General features: G+C 40.3%; 1 protein-coding gene across 4 annotated transcripts in view; it reads right to left on the reverse strand.

Annotated features, from left to right (window-relative positions):
* CDH8 (cadherin 8) overlaps window positions 1-26,232 on the reverse strand; it is a 156,147-nt gene that overhangs the window by 121,902 nt on the left and 8,013 nt on the right. For all 4 annotated transcript variants that reach the window (XM_064386818.1, XM_064386817.1, XM_064386820.1 and 1 more), the window contains exon 2: window positions 18,191-18,637. In XM_064386818.1, the coding sequence (XP_064242888.1) occupies window positions 18,191-18,442 (252 nt within the window). In that variant the 5' untranslated portion in view covers window positions 18,443-18,637. The remainder of the gene's footprint in view (window positions 1-18,190; window positions 18,638-26,232) is intronic.

Raw genomic sequence — 26,232 nt, forward strand, 5'->3', positions numbered from 1 at the left:
CTCTGCTGTTCTGCCTTAGCGCTTGCAACATTGGTTTCTCTTGATAAAATATTTCAGAGGATCAAAGAAGAAGACTATGTAGGTAAAAATCAGCAATGAAAATGTTTCATTCACAACATACTTGTTACCCTTTTTTTTTTTTTTTAAGCTAAGACAGCTTGGAACAAAATAATTCCTTCCTGCTCAGAGATGCTGTAACATCTGTATTAATATGCATTGTTCTTGTGGTTTTGAAACCCCACAAAACTGAATCTAAAATAATACTACCCTGGACCCTGAGAAAGTATTCTGTACCTGTCACAATGGCACTGCTATATCTTTTTTTTTTCATATTCACCCCTTCTTCTAACATGCAGATAATAACAATCTGTGGCTATATAAACGTAAACACCAGAGAATCCATTTTAACCAGGGCACATAAAACAAATATACAGAGGTGTAGAGGCAAAGCAGCGCCTTACAGATGTAGGAAGCCATACAAATACACAGTTTACATGTTTATTACTACCAGTGTATTCTTGACTTACTCTTGCAAACAGCCTCAGGGTAGTGACTACAGCAGGGTGAGCATCAGCTAAATCCAGCAAAAGGGAGAAAAACAATACATACATTTTTCATTTTTCTCATGGCACAAGACTGAGCACTCTACTCTGGGCAAGAGTCCCTCAAGAGTATGAAGAATATGTGCTACAAATGGCTTTAGGGTGCTCATGAGTGACTGTTTCCTTTCCAGCTACAGGAAAAGCTTGCAATGGATTCTTCTGTCTCCAGGGAAACTTTTATAACTGTACCAAAATTTCAATATTATTTTGCAGATAGAATAAATTTGTTGCTGTAAACCTAACTCCAGATGCACAGATTTTATTTAAGCCGTATTTTTAGAACAAAGAAGTCAAAAAATCAGCTTTGAAGGGGTAAGCTTTTATTGAAATTAATAGGGCAGGACATGCAGCTGGCTGACGTATGGCTAATGTAGTACTTCTCAGAGCTTTTAACACACTTTGCTGATTGTTTGCTCAAGGCATATGGTTTGAATGAGCTGGGCAGTGCACATTGCAGCTGGCAGACTAGATATCCAAATCTGGCAATAAGACTCACAGTTATGTGGCACTAGGTATCAAATTTGCCTGAATTTTATGTTATGAATGCTGCCATAACCATGGAAATTTGAAGCTACTTCAGACTGTACTACAATAGACGTCAATGCTTCAAATCTTGCAGCAATAACTGCAGCTGACCCATGTGGTGGAAGAATAATCTGAAAAGGGCAAAAGTTTTTTTATAGAGCAAAAAAATTACAGCAAGCTTTCATTAAACAAACCCAGAAATTTCAAAATGGGCAAGCACCATTTTCTCTAGTGCACAGATTGGGAAACTGTGACAGGTGCTGTTCCAAATACACATTCATTTCAATCAAGCAAAGAATAGGTAATTTTTGGCAGCTTGTCCTGTTTTCCATTACCTCCCATAACCCAAGTCAATGGTTTCAGCCTCAGCTCTCATATTCAGGAAGGTCTACAAAACTCTCCAATACTATCTGAATACCATTTTTGTATTAATTTAATAAATGAAGCATCATTTTTGGACTCTCAGCATAATAAACTCTCATTTGCACTGAGTATATTCATAAATTCATGCTGTTAAAACTGTTTTCATCAGAAATGGGCAAACCTCCTGTGGAGCCCATTCATATTCCAGTTCTGAGCTGCAGGAGTGTGTTTGCCAGTCACAAGTGCTCAGTTATTATTGCAGAGTTTCCTTTATTGCTGCTTGAAAAGCCAATATAGATACTAAAAGTAACTCTCTCATCTCAGGGTACACACAACTGCATATTTCTGAGGATAAATTCACATAGTTTCAGTGAAGTGCATCCCATTTTTATGCCACATGAACCCAGTGTGATGAATTAAGATGAATACTAAGAGGAACAGAGAAGCAAGTTCCCTCCTCCAGACCTGCCCAGCTGTGTCAAAGTCTTGGTAATAAAAGGTGTGTTTGTTGTAATGCAAATGTTCACTGAGCTCCAAGAGAATTCCAAGAACAATGGATGTCTCAAACAAACAAGCACAGCAGCACAGAGTCTCTATTCAGCTTATTAATCTCCTAAATTTAGAAAGAAACTAATTTTCTGAAAGTCCTATTTCCAACAGAGAAAGTCTCATCCATTTGTGAGGCTGACCAGTATGTTAAATAACAATGGATATTTTGGGGGTTTTTTTAAGTAAAAATAAATATTAATTCCTTTGAAATCTTCCTTTTTGCTATTCCCACAATCCTTTCTCCCCACTTCCTAACTTGTCCTAATGATAATACTGAACATGGAGTCAGCACAGATATGCTGCACTTGGACATATTGAAAGTAAATGGCAAAGGATTTAAAAAAAAAATTATCTCTCTCAAACTTCAGTTTCCTTATCAGCATAAAGCAATGCAGAGAAGGAGAAAAATAAGTATGAGGAGCAAAGGTTTCCTCATCTTACAAGAGAAGTGCTCCACTAAGTTCTTGAACCTTTTGAAGCTGACCCTGAGCAACGAATTGAATGTGCAAAGGACACTGTTTTACAGGACAAAAGGACACAAAACACAACAAAAATGTCAAATGCACTGAAGTGAAGTTTGTGGAAGCTCATTTCAGTAGCAGGGAGGCACAATGCAGCTGGGAAAGGTGCATGGTACCGTTTCTAGCTCAGCAAATAATGCAGAACTTGTACAAGCTCACCCAGCAGCTCTTTAGAGAGATGTCACTACATAGGCTCTGACTTGTGCCACCCCTCTGACTTCCCTGCTGTGGCCTTTGCACTATCTGCCCTCTAAGGGGGATCTTTTCATTATTTTAAATTTCTATTTTAAAAACTGAACACATTATCAGCCCCAACACTTGACAAGATGTGCAAATACGCATTTTGTAGGTAATCTGCAAGGCCTGGTTTGCAGACAGGCTCAAAGCCTGTGCAAGCTTCACAGGAAACACTGACTAATGTTAAGACCATCTATATATAAAATAGTCTGAGATATAGTTCAAAGAATATTGAGAGGAAATAAGGAATGCTAGAGGTCATCTCACCTACAAAGAAGTGCCATCAGGGGATGACAAAATTTGATTTCCTAAGCAATGCCCAAGTTATTGAGCTCACAGGTGCAGGTGAGGTCAGCTCTAGCACTAATCTGGACATTGGCACATGGCTTCTGAGAGTCACAAAGACCGAGAAATCCACCAGCAGCTTCAGCAACTCTACCTGAATTCTCTCTAGCTCTGAAACAACGAAATGCCTTTGTCCAGGCTGGAAAAGAGCTACCAGCCATCAGTTTTCACCAATGTGAGCTTCCACATCACTGGGGTGTAAAACCAGCCACACTCTCTCACAAAGATCATAAGGGACAGGGTTCCACAGGCAGCCTTCAGAGAAATAGGAAACATGTTGATAGTGTCCTCACCCCATGTTTTACCCATGTGATTAATGTGAAAAATGCGTATTATACGATTGGCTTTTCACAAATATTAAAATGAATATTATATGTGTTATGTTAGAAAGTTATACTGTATTACTCCTTTTCAGTAGTGTGTTAAATATAGTTTTAGGCTATAACATAATATTAAAATAGAAACTATGCGATGTAAAATACTTTTTCTAACTAGCTGAATAAATTCTTTGCACAGAGATAACAGCAACAAGACACCAAAATCACCTAGGGAAGAATTATTGCCTCCTTACTGGGGAGGACCAGACTTAGTGGGGACCAAGATGGCTGATTTACAAGATGAGGAGGGGAGGCTGACAATAACCAGAAAACACCCTTTGTTTAAAAAGAATTTTTGAATCATGTATGAGATATATGAATATGCAACAAGATATTGCTTTTAAGGGTTAATCCTTCATTAGTGAGCCATGCTTTCAAGAGGAAGGCATCCAAACATTTGTAACTCTTTGCTTTTACTGTCCTTTATTGTCCTAACTCTGATTGCCCAAATTCTTATTGCTCTGATTTGTAGTACTATTTTATAACCATTGCATTACTATTAAACTTTTAAAATTTTAAAACAAGTGATTGGTGTTTTTCACAATTAGGCAGGTATTTCAATTCCTCTCCCCAGGACAGAAAGCTGAACAGCAGCTCCCACCCTTCTCAATTCCCTCCCCAGTTACACCTTTCTCTTTATTCCTGGTCTTCGTTGTGCTCATGACATTCAATTTTGCTGTGCAAAGGTAAGAACTTTCAGAACAGAGCCACCTCAGACTGTCAGGAGCCCTTGGAAGAAGGTCCTTGCTCCTCTGGAGAAGGAATACTGGCCTGAGCTACGAGCCTGACTCAGGAGAGGCTCAAAAACCAAAGTTGTGTTACACCTGCTTTCTACCTTCACCTAAATTCCACACAGAGAGAGGTGATCTGAGCTTGTCCCATCAGCAAATAAATCCAGCAGATTATCAAAACTATTACCTCATCTCCATTGCTGTTTTAACTCAGCCTAAAAATATAACTTCTGCACTGAGGGCTTTTGTTCTTTCTTGGGGTTTTTGGGGTTTGTAAAATCATACTTGCACCAGATTTAAAAAGCCAATTACTGAATATCCCATTTTTACCAATGTTTTCACAGTGAATTAAGGCTATAATTAACAAAAGATTCACTAAGCATATTATCTTAGAATTCAAGTGTTATAACTGGAAGAACTCAGTGGATATATTCATGGTAATGCAAAATAGAAAAATCTTGACCAAAGCACATAAAAAAACAAATTCTGACCTCAATCATCAGACTTTACATAGGGCAGCCATGGAATAAACTAGCTTACTGAAAATGGAATTTTAAATGATCCAAAAGCTAGTCATGAAGAATGAGCATATTCACACCATAAAATTCTGAATTATGAAATGCTGCATTTAAATATGCAACTAAAGTCAAGAAGAACTTTTAAGTTAGAATAGAAAAAAAAATCTTCCCTGAGCCATCTAGAGTCTCCTTTAGCTTAAGCACAGTGAACATGGCAGCTATCTTGCTGGGTTATACACTACACTACAGAGTCCTGGTGAATTATTTACAGCTGGGGACTCAAATGCTCTCTCAGTATCATCTTTCCCTGGGTTCTGTACTCACCAGAGCCCTTGATACTGAAATGAGAATAGAAATGAGAATGTTCAATTCCACAACAAAAATGGAGGCTGAAAGGTTTCAGTGTAGGTCCAGCACAGATTAAAGTGTCTGCTCAGCCTGAAACCAGTCCTGAGCTTTGTATCTGCAGTCCCTTAGGGCTTCCTTGTCTCCCCTTCAGTGTGATTTATGTCAGAAAGTTTGGAATAAATTAACTGTTCTGCTGGGTATTGCAACTGAGAGGAATCTAAAGACATTCTGATTTCTTTCTTTATTTTCCTCCCCCTCACATTTATTTTGCTCAGCACAGTAAGATAAAACCTGCATCAAGATGTGGTTTGGAGTTCTAAGTGGGTAAAAATAAAACTATTTAGAAAGGCTGTAAACTCCTGCTATAAGCCAGTGTTTAAATAATGTATTAGACATATCTATATATACACAAAGACACAACACATGCACTTAGACTAATATACAGTGTGTGTGTGTGTTCCCTTGCAGTTCTGTATTAATCAAATGAAATATTCTGTAGTAGAAATACAGTACTAATAACTCAAAATAGCACTTCTGTTCAAGCTGCCTTGTACAAGCTTGTTTGAGTTCTAATTGTGTGCTGAAATTCTCCCCTTTAATGCCTAGGTCTATTTGAAGGTTAGCTTTTGGTCCCATGGAGATAAAGGAAAATGTGCCAACATTTGAGAGATTTGATTACCTGTATAAAATTATGCTTGCTCATTTTTCCTTGGCAAGATACTCTTGGGGAAAGTTATATTAAAAAGAGGATAGAAATAGTGTACATCCAAAGAAAATATTTTCCAATTATGCTTCACAAGATACAGAAAGTATTACTTGTTATGGAGGATTATGAATGAGATAATTACTGAGAGCCTAATGTACCTAAAGCTACAATAAAGGACAGAGAAAATCATTAATAAGTAGTTATTGACTGTTCTTCCTGCTCTTTGTAATAAAAGGCCAGAACAGTAGCAAGGACAAACCTTTCCCCAGTTTGGCTGTGACAGGTTATACACAACAATACCTTTTCTACTTACGTGGCCCATCATTAATTCCTATAAGTGAAACCATAGCAGCTTTGATTTAGCAGACAATACACTTTATACCTCTCCAAACATCCTTAACAAGAAATGTTTCATATGAAGAGTCAATTGAAAACAGTGGAGATTTAGAAATACACAGGATGAACGTTCTCTCTCTTAAATGATTTCATTGCACGCATTCCTAATGAGCAATCTGCACTTCCAAAGGATCCAGACCAGTGCTCTGTTGGTAATGCACAGAATGACAAAACACTTTAAAGGATGTCTCATTACCCCTTTTTGATACTCTGATGAAATAAATGATAACCCAATTATTTCTGAGAAGCCCAGTAAAGAATGTTTGAGCTCCCACATTCAGGATTTCAATACAGGTGTGATCAATAGGGGTGATTATAAAATAAAGGATTTCTGAGTGGCTGCAAATCTTTTCTTATTGCAAAGCAGAACATGGTACCACGTGCAAAATTACCTTCAGTGCATTCTCTTTTTATTTTTCCTCTTTCCCTTTCAGCTCCCAATCCTGCTGCACTGAGGATGAAGGCACAGACACTAGAGAAAAGTTCAGCAGCATTTCTAAAAGAATGGGAAAGGTCATGAATATTACAGGGGTCAATCTATGTGGACTTGCAGTGCCTGAAGGAGCCAACAAGAAGGATGGGGAGAGACTATTTACAGGATCCTGGAGAGACAGGACAAGGGGGAATGACTTCAAACTGATGTATTTAGGTTTAGATTGCATATTAGGAAAAAAATTATTCCCTGTGAGGGTGGGCAGGCCCTGGCACAGGGTGCCCAGAGCAGCTGTGGCTGCCCCTGGATCCCTGGCAGTGCCCAAGGCCAGGCTGGACACTGGGGCTGGGAGCAGCCTGGGACAGTGCAAGGTGTCCCTGCCATGGGAGGGGTGGAACTGGATGATTTTTAAGGTTTCTTCCAACCCAAACCATTCTATGAAACTTGCCCTGGGCTGAGCCCAGCGTGGGCATTCTGCCCCTCTGGCCCTCAGCCAGAGCCCAGCTGCAGAGCTGCCCCAGCCTGGGCAGCACAGGAGGGACCTGGAGCTGCTCAGAGAGCCCAGAGGAGGCTCCAGGAGGAGCAGAGGATGGAGCAGCTCTGCTGGCAGGAAAGGCTGGCACAGCTGGGATTGTTCACCTGCACAGGAGAAGCTTTGGGCTGAGCTCAGGGTGGCCATTCTACCTGACAAGGAAGCCACCCAAGTGCTGTGGTTTTCTTGTGCTCCTACACTTTCATGCCAGAAAGAGCAACAGTTTCCCTAATTAAACCCCTGCCCTACGGGTTATTGTGGTCCCCCTTAACAGAAATCCCTTCAATATTCCCTCACACACCTACCAACTTGTTCACACATCACACACACACCAGTTTTCATCTCAGTGTAGTCACTACTCTTTGTTTCACCTCCCTGGCTCCACCAGACCCTGCATAAACTTCATTTTTGACTTTACAATAAATACATTAGGATGGACTGGATGCCTAGTGAAAGTGGCAAACAGAGCCTGGTTTAGAGTTGGAAAAGTATCTCCTGTCTTATCCAGTTATTCAGCAAGAATTACAGATGTATTCCTGATTCTGAATAGATGTCTGAGGGATAAATACTGCCTCAGCCATGCTATGGCTTTTCTCACTCTGTGAGTATAAAACACATGCATTTCATTCCCCATTCTGCAATGAACCTCCTTTCTCAGGGATGACCTCCAGCCTGACAGAGCAAAGTTTTGCTTTACTATCCATCAGTCTGTCCCCCACAGAGAATTGTCTGCTACAGGATCTGTGCAGAATGCATTTAGATAGAAACACTTACTGAAAAATTCCCTTAAAAATCCAAATATTTGGTTTTGCATACAGACTGCTCAGTTCCATGCAGTCCTTGGCTTATCAGTGATAGGCAGGAACAAGCAGGTGGTCTTTTGGAAGGGCAGAATTTAGATCAATTACAAAATAATTATTTAATGGAATGATCAGTGCCATTGCTTTCTACACAGAAAGAGAAGACTAATGTTGCCTGACAATTTAGTGTTGTCCATTTTCTTTATTTATTTTTGAGCTATGATAACTCCACTGGCCAGTATATTCAACATATTGAAGTATGCACATATTTCCTATTATATCTCATTTCAGTGATTAATAAATTAAATATCTCAATTAGACAACAACAGCTTTGAGGCAGGAATTGTTTCCTACTCAACAAAATGGATCAAAATTTTAGCCAAGGCTTCTTGATATAAATGGCAGCATTAAGAGTTTTCACATTTCCTGCTACTTGGTGCACCAGTCCTCATGGCGAGGGTGCTTTGAGGGTATGGACAATATTTTAAAAATTTGCCCAAGAAACAATTTTACATTGAGCTTTCTTTTAAAAAAACCCATAGTTTAAATATCTGTTTGGTCTTACAGACCAAGTAAAATCCTGGTATATTATTTAAAATATTAAAATAACTTCCATTTGCTCATATGAAAACTCAATAAAAAGTCCTTGTACATTTAGAGCACTAAAGTTCTCAGTTCATGTGGGATAGACAAAAGCATAATCAAGACCCATTAATTAGCAGAAATAAATGAACAAGTTGGAAATACTGTGTTGGCACTAAGTCTTGTTTTAAATTACTTTATGCGAAGAAAGAAGTACAAGCATTTTCCCTTTGCCTCTGGACACTGTATTTTCTTGTAGGTATGGCAGGACAACACCAGAAATTGCAGCGTGCCAGTGGTCTGTGGAAATGCTTTAGACTGAATAATAATTAGAGAACAGGTGGCCTGAAAAGGAGGCAATTTACAATTAAAAAAACAAAAAAAGGAAATAAGACTGTAAGACTGAGAAGGGAATAGCAAGATATCAGGTATGTCAGTAATTCCACTTAGAACTTTATTCTGCATTCTGTTTTCTGTATTCTTTAACTACTTTATTCTGCCAAAATACAGCAGATTTTTAATAAGCTCTCTGAGGTGAGCACTAGGAGATTCTGAGCTTTTTGCATCATGCTTTAATACACAGGTTCATGCTGCACCAATTCTGCTGCCAATTATTCCACGCTAATTCAAAAAAATCATACAGTGGTTTTGCCCATTCGCTTTAAAATCCTGACTGTGTGGGTTGGGTGTACAACATGTCAAATAAAATGCTAAATAGATCCTGATGATGATGCTTGAGGCACGATGACCTCAGGAACATCGGGCTGGGAGAGGTGTGCTTTGGACAGCTCCTCTGTCCTCCCTGCGCTGCACAGCTGGGCGCCCACCACTGCTTCTGCCCATACCCAAATCCCCTTTTCTCCCTGGCAGCAGTACCCCTACTGCACACACGCAGTTCCCTCAGCCAGGGAAAGGAGAATTAGCTAATGTGGCTTCTGGATAGGAACCAGCAAACGCCCCGGGCCCCTGAACCGCCCTGAAATCCCTTTTGCCGGCTGTGCCTGCAGCGCTGCTGCTCTCCTCCAGTGATGCTCTGTGAGCCAGCCTTTTATTCCAGCACATTCCCAGGCTGGAGCAAACCTCAGCTTTGCCTCTGCTCACCAGGGGCTGGGTGGGAAGCAGTTGCTGAGCTCAGAGCCCGGAGCAAGGAAAGAGATGTCTTCTGTGGCTCCTAATGATTCCTGCGGTTAATTCGGGAATGCCATTGACAGTCTCCAGGGAGAGCTACACTTACTTTTGCTTAGCTGCTGGCATGACTGCTGTAAAATAAAGGCTTTAAAAGAAATCCTTGCAGGGGAATTTTTACACTAACAGGGAGTCCTCGGGAAAAAAGGAAAGTTATGAAGTACTCTGTATCACTACATGTGTTCCTCGGGGATCACTGAGAGGCTATTCAATCATATTAATATTTGCCTAAATATCTTTAGGAAAATTATCTGCATTTATTTTACAATCCTACATGCCTCACACATTGCTTGCAAATAATAGTTACCTTTAAACACTGCCTAAAATATTTATTGCAGCAAATTATTTCTGTAATGAAACTGACACCGTAAACTGCCCAACATCAACATCCATGGCTTTGTCAAAAAAACCCCACAACCAAAACCAAAAGCCAAACAAAAGACCCTCAGCTGTGAATTCCTTGGTCTGTTGCACCACACACAATGTGGCTCCCTTTTTCTTCTTTGAGTTTATCAGAATAGGAAGAAAACACAACTTTTAAAAACAGAACTTTCAAGACATGTAATTTATGCAAACTCATTATTTTCACTTGAAAACTTATTTTTCTTGTGATTCCTGTGATTGTATATTTATTACATCCTAAAAATACAATTCTGTCCAGCAGCTACAAAGCCTTTCTCAGGTGTAGCTCACTTCATGAGGTATCACCCACCAGAGCTCCACAGCTCCTACTGGAAGCCTACAGCCACCAAAGGAATTGGTCCCAAAGCATTTCTCATTTTAATACAAAATTAAGGTTTCTGTCACACAGATCCATGGCACATTGAAGAATATCCTGTCTGGATCTGAGAAGAATAAAATTTCCCTTTCACTTCATGGGTTGAAAGACACATCCTGGCACTTTTGGGAAATCACAACTACCTGAGAGCTCATGGATGGATGGGAAATATGCTTGTCAAGTTCAGCAAGGACAAACTTTTAGCAAAAAACTCCCCTCACAATTGGCACTAATTGGTAGTTAAATTGACAACTGGAACTGAAGCATCCTGACAGCACGAGGGGTGGGCCCTACAGGTAGAAATTGAAAACCATTTACTGAAGCAATGTTGGAAAGATTAAACAATCATAGGGCATCTCAGAATATCATGGGGAGAGCTCAACTCAATTTTTCATAGTGTCACTTCACCATTTTGCATGTATGCTTGGACAACATTTCACTCAGAGGAAGATAAAGTTTTCAGATCAATATATTGAAAAGCACACAAGCTTCTAATTCTTTACAAACAAACAAACAAACTGCTCAATATTAGCCACTCTTTTTTCAGAATATCAGAGATTTTTGTGGCTCTTGAACAACATGACCAAGAAGCTTAAGTGAATAATGTTAAAATAGCTTATACCATCCCTTTTTATTAAAAAAAAAAAAAAGGAAATTTAAAATAACCACCAATCCCAAACAGAAAAAAAGAAAAAACAATCAACCAAAACCCCTGCCCAACTTTTAAGTTATTCTTCACGTCATAGACCTTTTCCTACTCCATGAAAGAAAACACAGGCAGCTGAGGAGGTGCTTGGTGTTTTGCAGTTTGACCCTTTAAGATGCTGGATTCATAAGTAACTGATAAAATGCCTCTTTGAAGTTATTACCAGTCCTGTTCTATAGCTGATGTTCAAGGCGTTTAACTTGTTTCTCTGCTTAAATTGTGGTTATATCACGCCCCAGGCTGGAGATGAAGGAGCATGAAAGTGTTCAACTGTATTCAGTAATACTCCCAGAAATATACAGAAATGAGATTTTCAGTGTCTGGAGATATGCCTTGTTTATTAAATCTTAGAGAAATCAGTAAAATACTTTTTACACTGTAGTAGAAAATGTAGACACTGTTGGGTCAGTCAAACTGTTATTGCTTAAATGTATGCTTTATATTGAAATTTCTTCTTGGAACTTGCTCTCAGTTAAAAAAGAAACAAATGAAATTTGTGCAGGCTCAGGAATACTTTTTTTAAAAAAAAACAACAATACTTTTATCAGATTTCTATAAAATGTTGTCTGCTATATTTATTTTCTTTGCAGTAACATTTAATTACAGAGAGTTTTTCTCAGCTAGTTGTATTCCTGTTTACTAAGCTGATTGAGACTATGCAAACTGGAGCATTCTGTGCAGTACACAGTCACCTCTTCCCTTTCAAAAACACAAAAGGCAGGGGGAATTCGTATATTTCATAAAGAATGCAGTAACAAAATAATTGATACATTGCAGCTTCTGGGAATTTATTAAACTTAAGTAGAAAACTTAGTGTGTAATTATGGTTGCAAAATAACAACAAAAATCTAAGGCTCAGAAGGCAATGTTGACTTTGCAACATTTCAGATACTGAATATTTTATGGCATGCATTTAAATCATAGAAAAACATACAAGTATGTATTACAAAAAAAAGAGTAGAATCTATTTAATATGGTGTTGTGATTGCTGTGAAAACTTTACCAATGTAGGATTATGCTCTAATGTAATTAATGCAATTAATGTAGGATTATGCTATATCCTATGAAACTGATGCTAGGACTTTGCTACTCCTACATGTCCCAAGGATTTTTTTCACTCAGGGAAACAGCGTGTAATTCATCCCTCAAAATACTGCTACCCTTAGTTATACACATTTCTGGTTTGCATCACTTGAGTACACAGTATTTTCAGGCAGCCATCATAATCACAAGCTCAGGGCAGGAATGAAAAGCCAAATGTGAGGAAGGAACTTGTTTAATTAAAACCTTGTTTATTTTGCCTGTTTGCACCACTTGTGCTTCAACAGAACTAGTCATGATTTTTAAAAAGCAACATTTTACCATTTCCTGGTGGAGACAGAAAATGCATGTTAGCAAAGAAATCGAGGATTGCACAGAGCATGGATAATGTAGAACATACAGCTCCAAGCTATTTATAAGTGCTCTCTGCATTTCCAGGTTCAGGTTCTACAGTAGCTCAGCCTGAAGCACTTGATGTGAAACCAGGATGCCTCTCCACTGCTCCTCCTACAGGAAAATTGTTTCTCCTCTACAGCCCTCAACCCAAGCCCAAACATCAAGGGAAAAATCTCTGTTGCTCCAAACAGCAAAAGTGGCCCAGCTCCCTCATCCCACAAACCATACAAGAAAATCTGCATTGAACGGAGTGAAAAGAGACAAACCAGGGATTCAGAAGCAGTCAAGGTGGAAAACCTCCCTGAGCTCACCACAACCTGGCCGTGCTTTCTGAGCCTCACCAAGAGTCTCACTGGTTTCCTCCCATCCAGGGTTTTCAGAGCACCTTATCCAGAGCCCTGGAGCAGGCATAGGTGTGCCACAGGGGCCGCTCTTCCCTGCCACACTCACTTCCCAAATCTCTCCTCAAAGACAAAACAGGCAATCTATTTCTTTGGGACTGGAAACAGGGAAATCAAATAAGTCTGGGGGAGGTTCTTGGACAACTTGGGAAGTATTGCCAGTGGAGGGGTGTGACACAGACAGCATCAACCTGAGTGACTGCTGTTGGATTTTTGTGTCTGGACGTAAATTTGGATTCATTTATTTGTAAGCCAGAGAACATAAACACAAACAAAACTTTTGTGGCCTTCATTGCCGTTGTTCTCTCCATGCTTTGTGAGGTTTAACAAAGACAAACAAGTGCCAGATTCTGCACCATGGATGGAGCACCCTGGGTGTACAGACAGGCTGGAACAAGGAGCTGGAGACATGACACAGGAAGGGTGCTGGCACTGCCCAGGCTCCCAGGGAACGGACACAGCCCCGAGGCTGCCAGAGCTCCAGGAACATTTGGACAGCACTGGCAGGGATGCCCAGGGGGCATTGCTGGGGCGTCTGGGCAAAGACAGGAGCTGGACTGGATGATCTTTGTGCATCCCTTCTAACTGAGGAGATTGTATAATTCTAATTAAAAACAACTGCTATTACATTAACTATCCCAGATTTTTGCTTAAAAACATCTATTAAACCCAGTCCTAACCCGTTTAAAGCATCACGAACAACACATGTTCCATAAAACAGGAGCTGCAGAACCCCAAATGCAGCTTCCTAATGCTTTTTCACTTTATTACCTCTGTCATTGTGGATTCAGAGGCTGTCTCCTGTGAAAGAACAGTGGCATTTGCTAGAGCACAGATTTCACAGCACATCTGCTGTGGTGCTGTAAGAGCATGCAGAGGAGATGGAGAAGATGCAGCAGTGTATAGCAAGTGGAAGTTCTACCTAACTAATCAAGTCCACAGGGACAGCATGCAGTGTCACAAGACATATCACTCTACACTTGAATGAGGTTGTCAGCCACGGGGAGGCTGCAAGCTGCTGACAGCACTGTGCAGGACGGGGAGGCTTCTAAAGGAGACACAGAAGCTTTGTAAAGTGTGTACCTGCTTCTGTGGGTGAAGGGGGAAAAAAGAAATGAAGTACAAAAGGGTATTTGCAAATCTGTCACTTGGTGATCCATTGCTGGGAATAAACCCAAACTCATTTGACGTGTGTTGAATGAACACAAAAAAGGTAACTGTGCAGGTTTCTCCAAATGCACATATGCATTTCTACAGATGCAGATCAAAATAGTATGGGTATGGGTCTTAATAAGAATTGTATAAATCAGAATAATATAGAAGGAATCAGAACATATAGGATTTAATAAGAATGATATAAATCATAAAGAGAATGTCCCAAGGAGGGACGCAGAGCATGAAGCTGTGCCAGGGAATGGTTATGCTGAAAATCAGGGAAAGGTTCTTCCTCCAGAGGCTGCTGGCACTGCCCAGACTCCCCAGGGAAGGGGCACAGCCTCGAGGCTGCCAGAGCTCCTGGGGTTTTGGACACCAGGGATGCCTGGGGGGATGGTGGAGGTCTGGGCAGGGACAGGGGCTACACTGGGTGATCCTGATGGATCCCTTCCAACACAGGATATTCTATTCCATGATTCTATGAAAATACCATGTGGCAAAATAAATACCATATGAATAAAGCCCAAAAAAATTAAGTTAAAAACTAGAATATTTGTGGCTTTTTATACGAAATCTCATAAATTCAGAAAGCACTTCTTTATAGATGTTTGAACTCGAGTAGAGTTGCTCATTTTGAGCTTGATCCTACCAAACATAATGACAAAAACTGGCATTAAAAGTGCATATAGCTCAAATTCATTCTAAGAGGTTCAAGAATGAAAGCGAAAGATTTGCTCCGGTCCTTTACTCGAGTCATTGAAGAAAGACACCACACTTTAAAAGGTGTTCACATTAATTCCTCCTATTAGTCTCACCCCAGTTTACTTCATTTATTAGAGCAAATACACTGGGAATGCATTTATTACTCTATATCCATGCAGAACAGCAATGAACAAGCACCTTTGAAGTGTGTGCAGTTGCATTGCAACGCTTAAAACTCTGGAGAGGACTCTTTATGTCTGGAAGCTGTTTCCCCTGCTCAAACTGAGCAGTTTAATAAAAGATACTACAGACCTCTGTAATCCTGTCTTGCTACATTTCCCTGCACTTCACAAACTTTGGTATGAAACCCTTTTAACCAACAGGAGGAACACTCACTCTCTGCATTCAGGCTTTTATTTGCAAAGTGATTTGTGTTCTGTTTGTATCCTATAAAATTAATCTCAGTTTTCAATTTTATTTTTCTGATATATTCCATCAATTCCATTAGGACCAAATGCTTCTACTCAGTGCCTTCCATCCAATAATATGAAAACCATTATTTAAGTATCAGTGCTATTCTGAGCAGTTCTTGAGAGCTGAATTTTCAGGGGGTTTTAATAGTACATTTGAGAACAAATTCTGCTTGTGTGTGTATTGTTTCTGTTTGTGCAAAACTTATTTCTGTATGTATTCTAAAAAAGCCCCTAATTAAATATTTGTACAAAACATACATGAAAAGCACCAGGTTCACTCTACAACAGTGTAGAGACAAAAAATGCAACCAAGATCTACATAATTACATTTGCTTCTAGAATGTTTTCTTTGAAGCAATTAACCACCAAATAAAAGATTTGTTTGAAGATTATACTAGAACTTTCTACATGTAAAAAGCACATAGCAATCAATACTGACTATGTAACAGGACAAAAGCACATTCATATCCAGAAAATGCAGCAAAAATGGGGCAGACATTTGATATGACTCTCTCCACAATGTTAAGCCTCTCTGCACTCACTATATCCTCTTTTACTGTGTGTCCTTCATTCAAAGTCTGGCAAAAAAAAAAAAAAAAAAAAAGAAAAAAGAAAATCAAGGTAAGTCATAGGGCAGAAAAAATAGTTAATAAAGTCCTGGAACAAAGGAGGTACCCCAGGTGTGCAAATCCTTTGGCAGGGGAGAAGCTCAGAAGGCTTTAGGAAGAGTGCGAGTGGAAAAGGCAGGAGGAGGAACCAGGTAAGTGCAAATCCACTGCGAGTTCTGAAAAGGAGGTTATTTTTAAATTGCAGTGCATAAGAAACCAATGAGGGTGACAGAGGACAAACCACAGCCCAACTTCACGGAAAAGGAAAGCATTTTGCTTGTGACATTCTGTACACCCTTAAGTTTTGGGAAGGATTGTCAAGAAGTATAATTGAGGGAGTCTCTGCTTTCCAGTCAGGAAGGATTAAGAGCAGCTCTGAAAGCTGTGGAGTACCTCTGCTCCCACTGGCTGCACACCAGCCTGAAAGCACTCTCAATACTCACAAGCCTTAGGAAAGAAAAATAACTCAGAAATATGGATGATTTTTCTGGAGAGGGAGAAAAAATAGAGAGAAGAATTCCAAAAATATTCTATGTCGTTCTAATGAATAAACCAAAAATTCCTCCCTATGGGAACAAACTTTGCTTCTTGCTCATTTCCGTCTATAACATGCAGTGTTTTAATTATGCAGCAGTCTCAACAAATAGAGTGTCACAGCATTTTAGCTAATTCTATTTAAAATGCCAGCAGAAGATGGGATAATGTCTTCCTTGGTTTGGCTTAGTTTAACCTACCCACTTCTATTCACCAATGACTCAAACAATTCAGGATATTATAACCACCTAAAAACCCCTTAAAATAGTAGAAATATTTAGACCTGGATATACCCTGTAAAATCAAAATACCACAAAGTACAAACCCAGGATTCTCCTCAGCTACTCAAAATAATTTTAAAAGCTCGACTAAAATATTCCAGAAAGAATGGGTTGAATAAAACATTTTAAGATGTGAAATATGCACATTGCTGTCTCTGTGAAATTGCGATACGTTACTAAGCCCAAAAAAACAAATGAGAACAGATACCAAACAGCTGATATAAATGTAAATTGACACAGCACCAAAAGTCACTGGATAGAAAGCTCATAACACCTTCTGACCCTGTCTCACCTGGAAAGTGGCTACACTAGGGAAGATTTGGGAATGCACTTGATCTATGTTCTCTTCAATAATAGAATAGAGCTATTGACAGTCCCTATATTATACTATATGCTATTCATTTATCCATAGAAATTCCAAGATTACCATGAAATTAACTGTTATCCATCATTTTGTCTAGATTGTTTTTTTACTCAACCTCAGTAGCCACCTAGTAAGACAATAGTGCACTTGGTTGTTCAGAAGGAATTGAACTTTAGTGATAAACAATTAAGGTATTTATACCTGCTCACTGCAAACATGCATTTATGAACAGATCATTCTTTTCTAAGAATAATTCTGAGGATAATTCATCCCTGATGGATACAGATGGCTCATACAAGTGCAAGGCTGATTCACTGACTGGAGGTAACACCCTGAGTTTTACAGGCTACAGAATAAACTAATGCATGGCAACAAGCAAAGCTTTAGGGCAGCAGAAAAGCTGTGACACTGAAAAATATGATGATTTGCCTTGTGTTATCTTCCTAACACTGACATTAAATTAAAAAATCCATGACAATAATGTTGTTTCATATGTGTGCATAGACCTCCATATAAACTAGGACCTCATAATTTGCTGTACAGTCCACACTTTCTTTTTTTGGTTCTTGTTTTTTTTAAAAATCCTCAGAGCATAAACAACTTGATTCATCAGACTGGAGATAGAACATGACCTATAGGTGTAACAACCTTTAGGAATGCACAGGAACATATTGCAAAGAGCTGCTTGGGTAAAATATCTTCAGCTGACAGAGGTGAGGAGTGGTGACTAATGATACAAAAGAAAGGATGTGAACATGCTTGTGGGGTTTTTTGACAAATGAAATATGCATATTTTTGTTGGAAGTAGCAGGTTAGCTAACTAGGAAATTGTGTCCTTACAATCAGGAACATTTAAAGCACAAATCTATGGATATTAGAGAACTATTTTGGAATCACAAAGCACCTCAGTCTGAAATTCCTTAGAAGAGCCTGAATGACCGAGGACCTTCTCATGTCACACATTTATACATTCAGAGAAAAAAACCCAAATCTTGCCTTACCCGGCCAACTAGGATTGGTTCAGGTCCAGAAAATTCTTCCAATACAAACATTTGATTCCAAACCCAGCCTCTCTTGGAACGGTGCAAAACTCTTTGTTCTTCATTTAGCCTTTTTAGTCCTGTACTGGATCCACTTGGTAGTACTTGAGATTGATTCATTGGAGCCATATAAATGGAAGGAAGGACTGTAATCCATAATATTATTAATGGAGTCCATGTATCCGTAAGCATTTCCGTTAGTCTTTCTGGCATCGTACCACACGCTACGCAAATCACCGCAGAAATGAAATTATTATTTTGCTTTCCTCCAGACTGTAGCAATCCAATTCATCACGCAGTACAGAACATTTACTTACAGCTCCTCCATGTGTTTACAGCACAGTCAATGTAAAAATAGCTTAGATGAGAAAAACATGATCCATTGAGTTTTCCAGTCATTAAAGATTCCTGGTGGGGGAAAGAAGAAAAGAAAGTTCAAATCAGTGACTAAAGAGCTTAGGAAAGCATTCTGAAATATCTTATTTACTTTTACATCATAAATAAGCCATGTTAGGTTTTAAATTTGTAGTTCATAATATTATTGCATAGTTAAATTGACTCTGTGTATTCTTTCATTGCCTGAAACACCAAGATAAATGATTACACACAATTAGGAAAATATGTAGGCCTAAGAATTGGATGGGGTTTGCAGAAACCTGGTCTAGTGAAAGGTGTCCCTGCCTGTGGCAGGAAGGTGGAAATGGAGGATCTTGAAGGTCCCTCCCAACCCAGACCATTCTGGGATCTTGCAGCTCATCTGAGGGTCTGAAGAAGCTGCCAACTTCTCACTACCCTGCACTGTTAATGTGGTCAATTACAAACACCTATTCTGTCATGTAAGAAAATCAAAATTGTGTTCTTGCATTCTTATGCTCCTTTCCTCCACCACAGAAAAAAAAAAAAACTTCTCCTGAGTGTACAAGTCTCCAGCAGCCCATTGTCTCGTTAGCCATCACCTCTCTGCAGCAGCACTGCTGCCCAGAAAACTCCTCACAGCCCAGCAGAGAAACAGCACTGCTAAATCCTCTGTGAAATCCATGACTGCCAAACCAGACCACTACCAGGACATCAGGAAACTCATTTATGCACCTCTGCACTACAGGTGTCACTGTCTCTCCTTCGCTTTCGGAGAAAGCACACAGTCATGTTTCATTTCAAAGACATTTTCCCTAGATGGACACTTGGGAGCATTTTGTCTTTCTTTCCTTGCCCACCCTTTGATGTACTAAAAGGTCACACCACGTTTCATCTCAGAGCAAATATTCCTTGAAATGGAAAGGCAAGTTAACATAGCAGGGCTGATGCCAGAGGGATGGGCAAATGCAGAAATGCAGCCATAGATCACATGGAAAACTAGATGGGATGGGGCTCAGAGAGAAGGGCTGCAATTACAGGGTTATGGAGTTATCTTGATAAATTTTCTTTGATTCATATCCAAACAATCTCAGGAGAAACCACTATATACAAGAGAGTAGCAACGCCAATTCTTAAGCTTACACTGTGTTTTAAGCTGGTTTTTTTCTACTTTAAGATTGATTCACAGTGTTGCACATTTATGAAAATCCTGAGAGCTTAGTTGGGTTGGTTTTTTTGGGGTGGGGGGAGGGTAGGGGTGGTTTGTTGTTCTTTTTTAAGGTTCATACACACTTATGGCATAAAACATGCAGAACACCTTTTACATGACCAGTAAAAGTCAGCTGTTCTTTTAAAAGCAAATAATGTAGAAAGTATTTTTTTTAAACTTCAGTAATTGCCAAAGCAACTGTGAAATCTGTTGCATGAAAACCTGAAACTGTGAGAAACTTGTCTTGTTAGAAGGGGACAGGAGCTGCTAGCAAAGTGAAACTCAATCTCTCAAGCAGCATGGAAGAATGGTGAGCTAATAGTGCAGTGCTTTGACAATGCATCCAGAATGAGGGAATATCCATTACAGGAGAACCTGGAGCTTTATAGGCCTCACTGCCAACTGGGGTGGAAATAAAGGAATCAGATAATACAGCAAGCTCTTGAGAGGAAGTTTTGGGGAAAATGTGAGAGAAGTGAGAGGCTTTAAATGTCTTGACATTCTCTTAATCCCAGAAAATGAAGAGCAACAGTCTAATGATGGGATGCATCAGTCACCCTCTGAAAAGCCTCTTCAGTCCAGAGAATTAAATGGAGTTTACTGCTGCTGCTTTCTGGCACATGTTAAGCAGAGATTTCCAGGGGCATGTTTGGGGGTAGAAGGTATGGAAAGAGAGAAACAGCCAAATTTCAGTCAAAGTGATTGGTTTTGCTCAGATGGGATCCTCTTTATATCTGAATGGATGAGTGGGTGCCTGTGCCTGCCAGGAGACAGGTTTTTCTGATTTCTTCAATGGAGCCAGAATCAAAACACAGGAGAAATAGAACCACTGTAAAAAAGTGGAAGAGACAGCATCTTCAAAAACACCCAGGATTAAATTCAAAATGGGGGGCAGAAATGAAAACACAACTTGAGGGTCCTTTTTAGGGCTTGAACAGAGCAAGATGTGATGTACTCTTCTCTTTTTCGAGTGACTGTTTCTGGGTGAAAAACCACTTGGTATATAAACCCCAAAAACCCCTCAGAGAAAAGGACCCAAGTGGGCATGACTGACTTCCTTACACTTGCAGCACAAGTTGGTATAGTTATTTTATCAACACAACCAAATAATAATAAAACACTTCCTTTCATATTCAAGAAGCTTTTTGAATGGAATTACTAATTAATCCCCACAGCCTGCCTTCTAAAAGAAATTAAATAAATGACATAAAACAATATGGCACTCCCAGAACCATTTTTGGTTGAAGAAAGAACAGGATATTTGGTTTTCACACTGCCACTCTCAATCCTTAGAAAGCATTAAGTTCATTTCAGTGCATCCCTCCTCAGTTCCTCCCCCAGATTTCCTGCTTGTTACTCTTCATTTACTCCAATCAAATTTAGGTCCTATCCACTCACACTAATACAGAAGATTCACTGTGACTGGGCTGTCCTCACGGAAGCTGTGTGTTCAGCAATACCTTAAGGCAAACGAGTCCAAAGCACATCAGAAATATTAGCAATGCACACACCGTGCCATTAACCCCCCTCAGTAAGACAGCCCTGAGAGCAGCACAGTGACACAAGCTCAGAGCACTCACAGCTGGGAGATTCTGAGCACTGGCAGCAAAGTTGGGCAGTGCAGGGCAAAGGGAAAAATCCCAAAGGGACTTTGGCACATCCCAGTTGTGCAGAGGAATGTGATCAGTGTGGAACTATTGAGCTGGATAAAGTTCTCCACTGTGGTATTCACATTCTCTGAACAGAGAGAGACATAATTTTCTCTCCCAGGGTTTTTCCTGGAGAAGCACTGAGAGAAGAAGAGAAAACAATTCTTATCTCTACTTGCTGCTCCTGTTGTTTTTGCACATGTGGAATGTGTTATGGAGATTGTTTACCTGAAGTGATTTGTCAATTGGATTCTGCTGAGGATTGTTTTGTTTCCTTGGCCAGTTGGGTCAAAGCTGTGTCCTGGCTGTCTCAAACAGTCATGGGTTTTCCTTTAGTATTCTTTAGTATTCTTGGTAGTATAGTATCTCTTTAGTATAGTTATAATAAGTATTAATGTCATATAGTATAGTTTTAATAAAGCAATTGTTCAGCATTCTGAATCATGGAATCAGATGTCAGTCATTCCCTGTGTCAGGGCTCCCTGCATTCTATACTCCACAGGTCAACCTGGACTGCAGGAGCCTTTTAAGAGTTATTTGAGAAACAGACTCTCATTCAGGCTCTGTCAGTGATTCAGGGCATACACTTTATGCAATGCATGGAAGTGGCATTGCCCCCAGGTTTCTTTACCAAATCTGGAAATTACTTTTCTGCCCCATTCCTGGGAGCAGAACACCATGTGTGTGGCTGGGAGCTGATGGAAGCCATTTTAAATATGTGGCCCAGCAATTTACACATTGGCTAATAGGAAAATTGAGAAGTAACAAGCAGTTAAATTGTAATCCTCTGGATTAGGAGGAGATCACAGGGCTCTAGAACAAGGCTATGACAACATATTAAAAGCCAAAACATATTGAAAGCCATATGTAAAGGCAGACTTGGAAATCAAGGAAGACCAGAAGCTGAGGCACAGTAACACTTTCCCGTCTTATGTTATGCCACAGTCTAAAGCAATGGTGAGTATGGGATGACAGCAAAATTATTCCAGTGAAGCCAGAATGACATTTTTCTAAGCAACAAAAAGAAGAGAAGCACGTGGCCCTTCAGGAGTGTATTTCACAGAATCATAGAATGGGTTGGGTTGGGAGGGACCATAAAGCCCATCTTATTCCACCCCTGCCATGGCAGGGACACCTTGCAGTGTCCCAGGCTGCTCCCAGCCCCAGTGTCCAGCCTGGCCTTGGCCACTGCCAGGGATCCAGGGGCAGCCACAGCTGCTCTGGGCACCCTGTGCCAGGGCCTGCCCACCCTCACCGGGAACAATTCCTCATTCCCAATCTCCCACCCAGCCCTGCCCTCTGGCACTGGGAGCCATTCCCTGTGTGCTGTCCCTGCAGCCCTTGGCAATTGTCTCTCTCCATCTTTGCTGCAGCTCCTTCAGGCCCTGCAGGGTCACCCTGAGCTCAGCCCAAAGCTTCTCCTGTGCAGGTGAACAATCCCAGCTGTGCCAGCCTTTCCTGCCAGCAGAGCTGCTCCATCCTCTGCTCGTCCTGGAGCCTCCTCTGGGCTCTCTGAGCAGCTCCAGGTCCCTCCTGTGCTGGGCTCAGGGCTGGAGGCAGTGCTCCACCTTCATCAAGATTTTGCTGGTGTTGCTAAAAGTATAATTTTTGCTTTTAATCTCTACATGTTCAGGTGGCCTTGGGCTGTTGCCTTAAACAAAACTTTAGCGATCTTCTGAGTGGTTTCCCTGCACACTGTTGGGTATATACAACTCCAGATCAACTCTAATCCAGCAAAGCTGTTTACAAAACAGCTTTAGTTCTCCATTCATGCCTGAGAGGGGAAAGTGATATTTAAAATATAAAGAATGTCTTTAATGTAGCAAATAGATGAAAGAAAATGCTCCACTATGTCATGGAGCAGAGATTCAAAGAACTGCCTTATGTCCTAAAAAACTTAAAACTGTATTCATAAATGTTGTTCTCTATGCACAGCCTATAGAGAAGTACAGATAAAGCTGAGTGGTTTGTTTTGCACTCTTTGTCCTGATGGAGTTTTAGAAAAATATTATTCTGTTCACAGGAACTTGCATCTTTGAACTCTACTCATAAAACTCAGCCATGGAGTGTGTAAGTCTTGTACTAGTACAACACAAAGTGATTACCAAGAGGTTTATAAGCTAACAGGAGGACAGAATCAGCACACGGCTTCAGAAAACACTGCCATACACACTGGGACCTCTTCTGGAGCTCAGACCTACGCAGTCTCAGCTGGGAGTTCATCCCTTGCACAGAGTTAGAGCCAGGTGTGGCAGTGGACACTTACAGAGATATAAAGCTCATTTTGTGCATGAGTGGAGGAAAGCACTTCTTTAATAAATAGAGTTTATTTCACTGCAATAATTTTTAAATCATCTTGTCGCTTTAAAAGGTGACTGCTAGAATGCAGTAATTTGTTAAAAAGATTAATTAAGTTGATAAAAGTAATTGAAGGTATAAACTTCCCATTGAAAAAGAAGCAAAGTAAGATCAATAAAAAGCTGTACCAAAAAAAATTGTTTTTCATTTTGAAAGCACAGAATATTCATCTGATCAAATAAATCACTTTATCACAATGCCATTGCATAGATTTACACCATGATCTCAGTTTAAAAGGTTTTAGAGCCCCTCCAGTGTTTCTCCACACTAGAGACATGGAGGGTTGTCTTAAGAACTGCAGTAACATTTTTTCATTATTTCATTTGCAATGATGATATGCAGCATCTCAGCCCTTTGACCTCACTATTTCATTGCGATGGATTTTATGAGTTACTAAATAACTGCTGTTAAGGTAAAATAAAACCCTTGGGTACTGCTTTCTTTAAATTAGTTACTCCAGAGATACCAAAAGAAAACCTGATAATTTTTGCCCAAAAGAGTTTTTTTGGTAGAATTTTTAGGATCCACTATATTTTGTACATTAAATATTTCGGTTCTGTCTTAGATGCTGATTTAAGAAAAGCAAATCCTCATTACAATACAGGAAACCTCAAATAATTGATGATAGGCCTTCATTTGATGACCACCTAGAGAGTGCCAGCCAGTGCCATTCCTTACCTTTTTTTTTTTGTCCCCACAGATTTGCAATATCTCTTGATTTCTTTTTTTTTTTTTTCTACACACTCTTCTTGTTTCTTAAAATTTTTAGGTTTGTTTTTACCTCTCTAGGTATTGGCTACACTACATCTTTTGCTTCCTTGTCCACTTTCTCAAGGATTCAGAGGAGGTTCTTTCCCACAAAAAGCATCAAAATGATGCAAAGCTTTCTCACAGTGAGTGATTATCTTGGCCTCACTCATCCCTGCTTTAACTGGGAAACAGAGCCTTACCTTTTCACTAACAGAAATTAAAGGTCTTAATGCTCCAGTCCCACTTATAGGAATTCTTCTTACTCTTCTTCATAGAATTATAGAAAGGGTTGGGTTGGAAAGGACCTTTAAACCCATCCAGCTCCCCCTCTGCCATGGCAGGAACACCTTGCAGTGTCCCAGGCTGCTCCCAGCCCCAGTGTCCAGCCTGGCCTTGGCCACTGCCAGGGATCCAGGGGCAGCCACAGCTGCTCTGGGCACCCTGGGCCAGGGCCTGCCCACCCTCACAGGGAACAATTCCTCATTCCCAATCTCCCATCCAGCCCTGCCCTCTGGCACTGGGAGCCATTCCCTGTGTGCTGTCCCTCCAGCCCTTGGCAATTGTCTCTCTCCATCTTTCCTGCAGCTCCTTCAGGCTCTGCAGGGCCACCCTGAGCTCAGCCCAAAGCTTCTCCTGTGCAGGTGAACAATCCCAGCTGTGCCAGCCTTTGCTCCCAGCAGAGCTGCTCTATCCCTCTCACTTACAAGAGAACTGTGGTGTTTAATTTGCCATTAAAGCAGAACAAGCCTAAATTCTGTCAGAAAAGAACTATCAAAACACCATATCCAACAAATAAGAGTGTCATCCTCACCTGCATAACTTAGCTCCATGCTCATCCTGTTTCCAGTACATCTCTATTAAATTGTACCTGAACTTGACTTAAATCACCTTGGATAAGCCAGCAGGCTCATGTTTTCCTCTGCAAAGGAATTAATACTTCTTGCCATAAATAATAACACTTATTCCTCAGAGGATTATTTGTTTGTGTAAAGATTACTCACTTACTCACAAAACAGTCAAATGAGAGGCAGTTCTCCACTCAAGAGCAAGATGAAGAGGGAGTGAGGCTGCAATCAGCCACGCTGCCACAGCAGTGGCTCAGATTCTGCTCGCAGTGCCCACTGCAAAGTGCCACTTGCATGCCCTGGCTAGGCTCTCCTGCCTCTTCTCTGCCAGCAGGACTGTGTGCAGGCACTCCCTAACCCAGTTCTGTCAAAATGATCTTGTTAACTTAAACGCCTTTAATAGTAAGGTGTTTTTAAAACCAAATCATTCTGACAGAGCTGGGCTAGACCATTGCTCATGCCATAATTCCACCAAGAGCAATTTTCATTTAAGAGGCTCTTACCCCGCCTCAGCCCCCACAACATGCAAGCTTACACATTCCCAATAATTGGTCTTCATTCCCATTCCTTCTCCACTGCAGTTTACTGTCCCTGCAGTTGTGCTATTTGCAATCAACACTGTAAGACAGGCCAGTGAAATGTGGGTTAACAAACACAATTTGCAACAAAATGTTGTTCCAAAAAGTCTTTTCTCTCAAGACTCTAACCCAGATCATTGCAGAACTAAAGAACCCATCAACTATAGGACAACAACAGGAAGTTTTGAGAACAACTGTGCTGACAAAAAGCATATGAAGTTTCACTATATACTTCAGAGAGCTGAGAAATAGTTGAATC

This window comes from Passer domesticus, chromosome 12 (genome assembly GCF_036417665.1).
Source record: "Passer domesticus isolate bPasDom1 chromosome 12, bPasDom1.hap1, whole genome shotgun sequence".
Lineage (NCBI taxonomy): Eukaryota > Metazoa > Chordata > Aves > Passeriformes > Passeridae > Passer > Passer domesticus.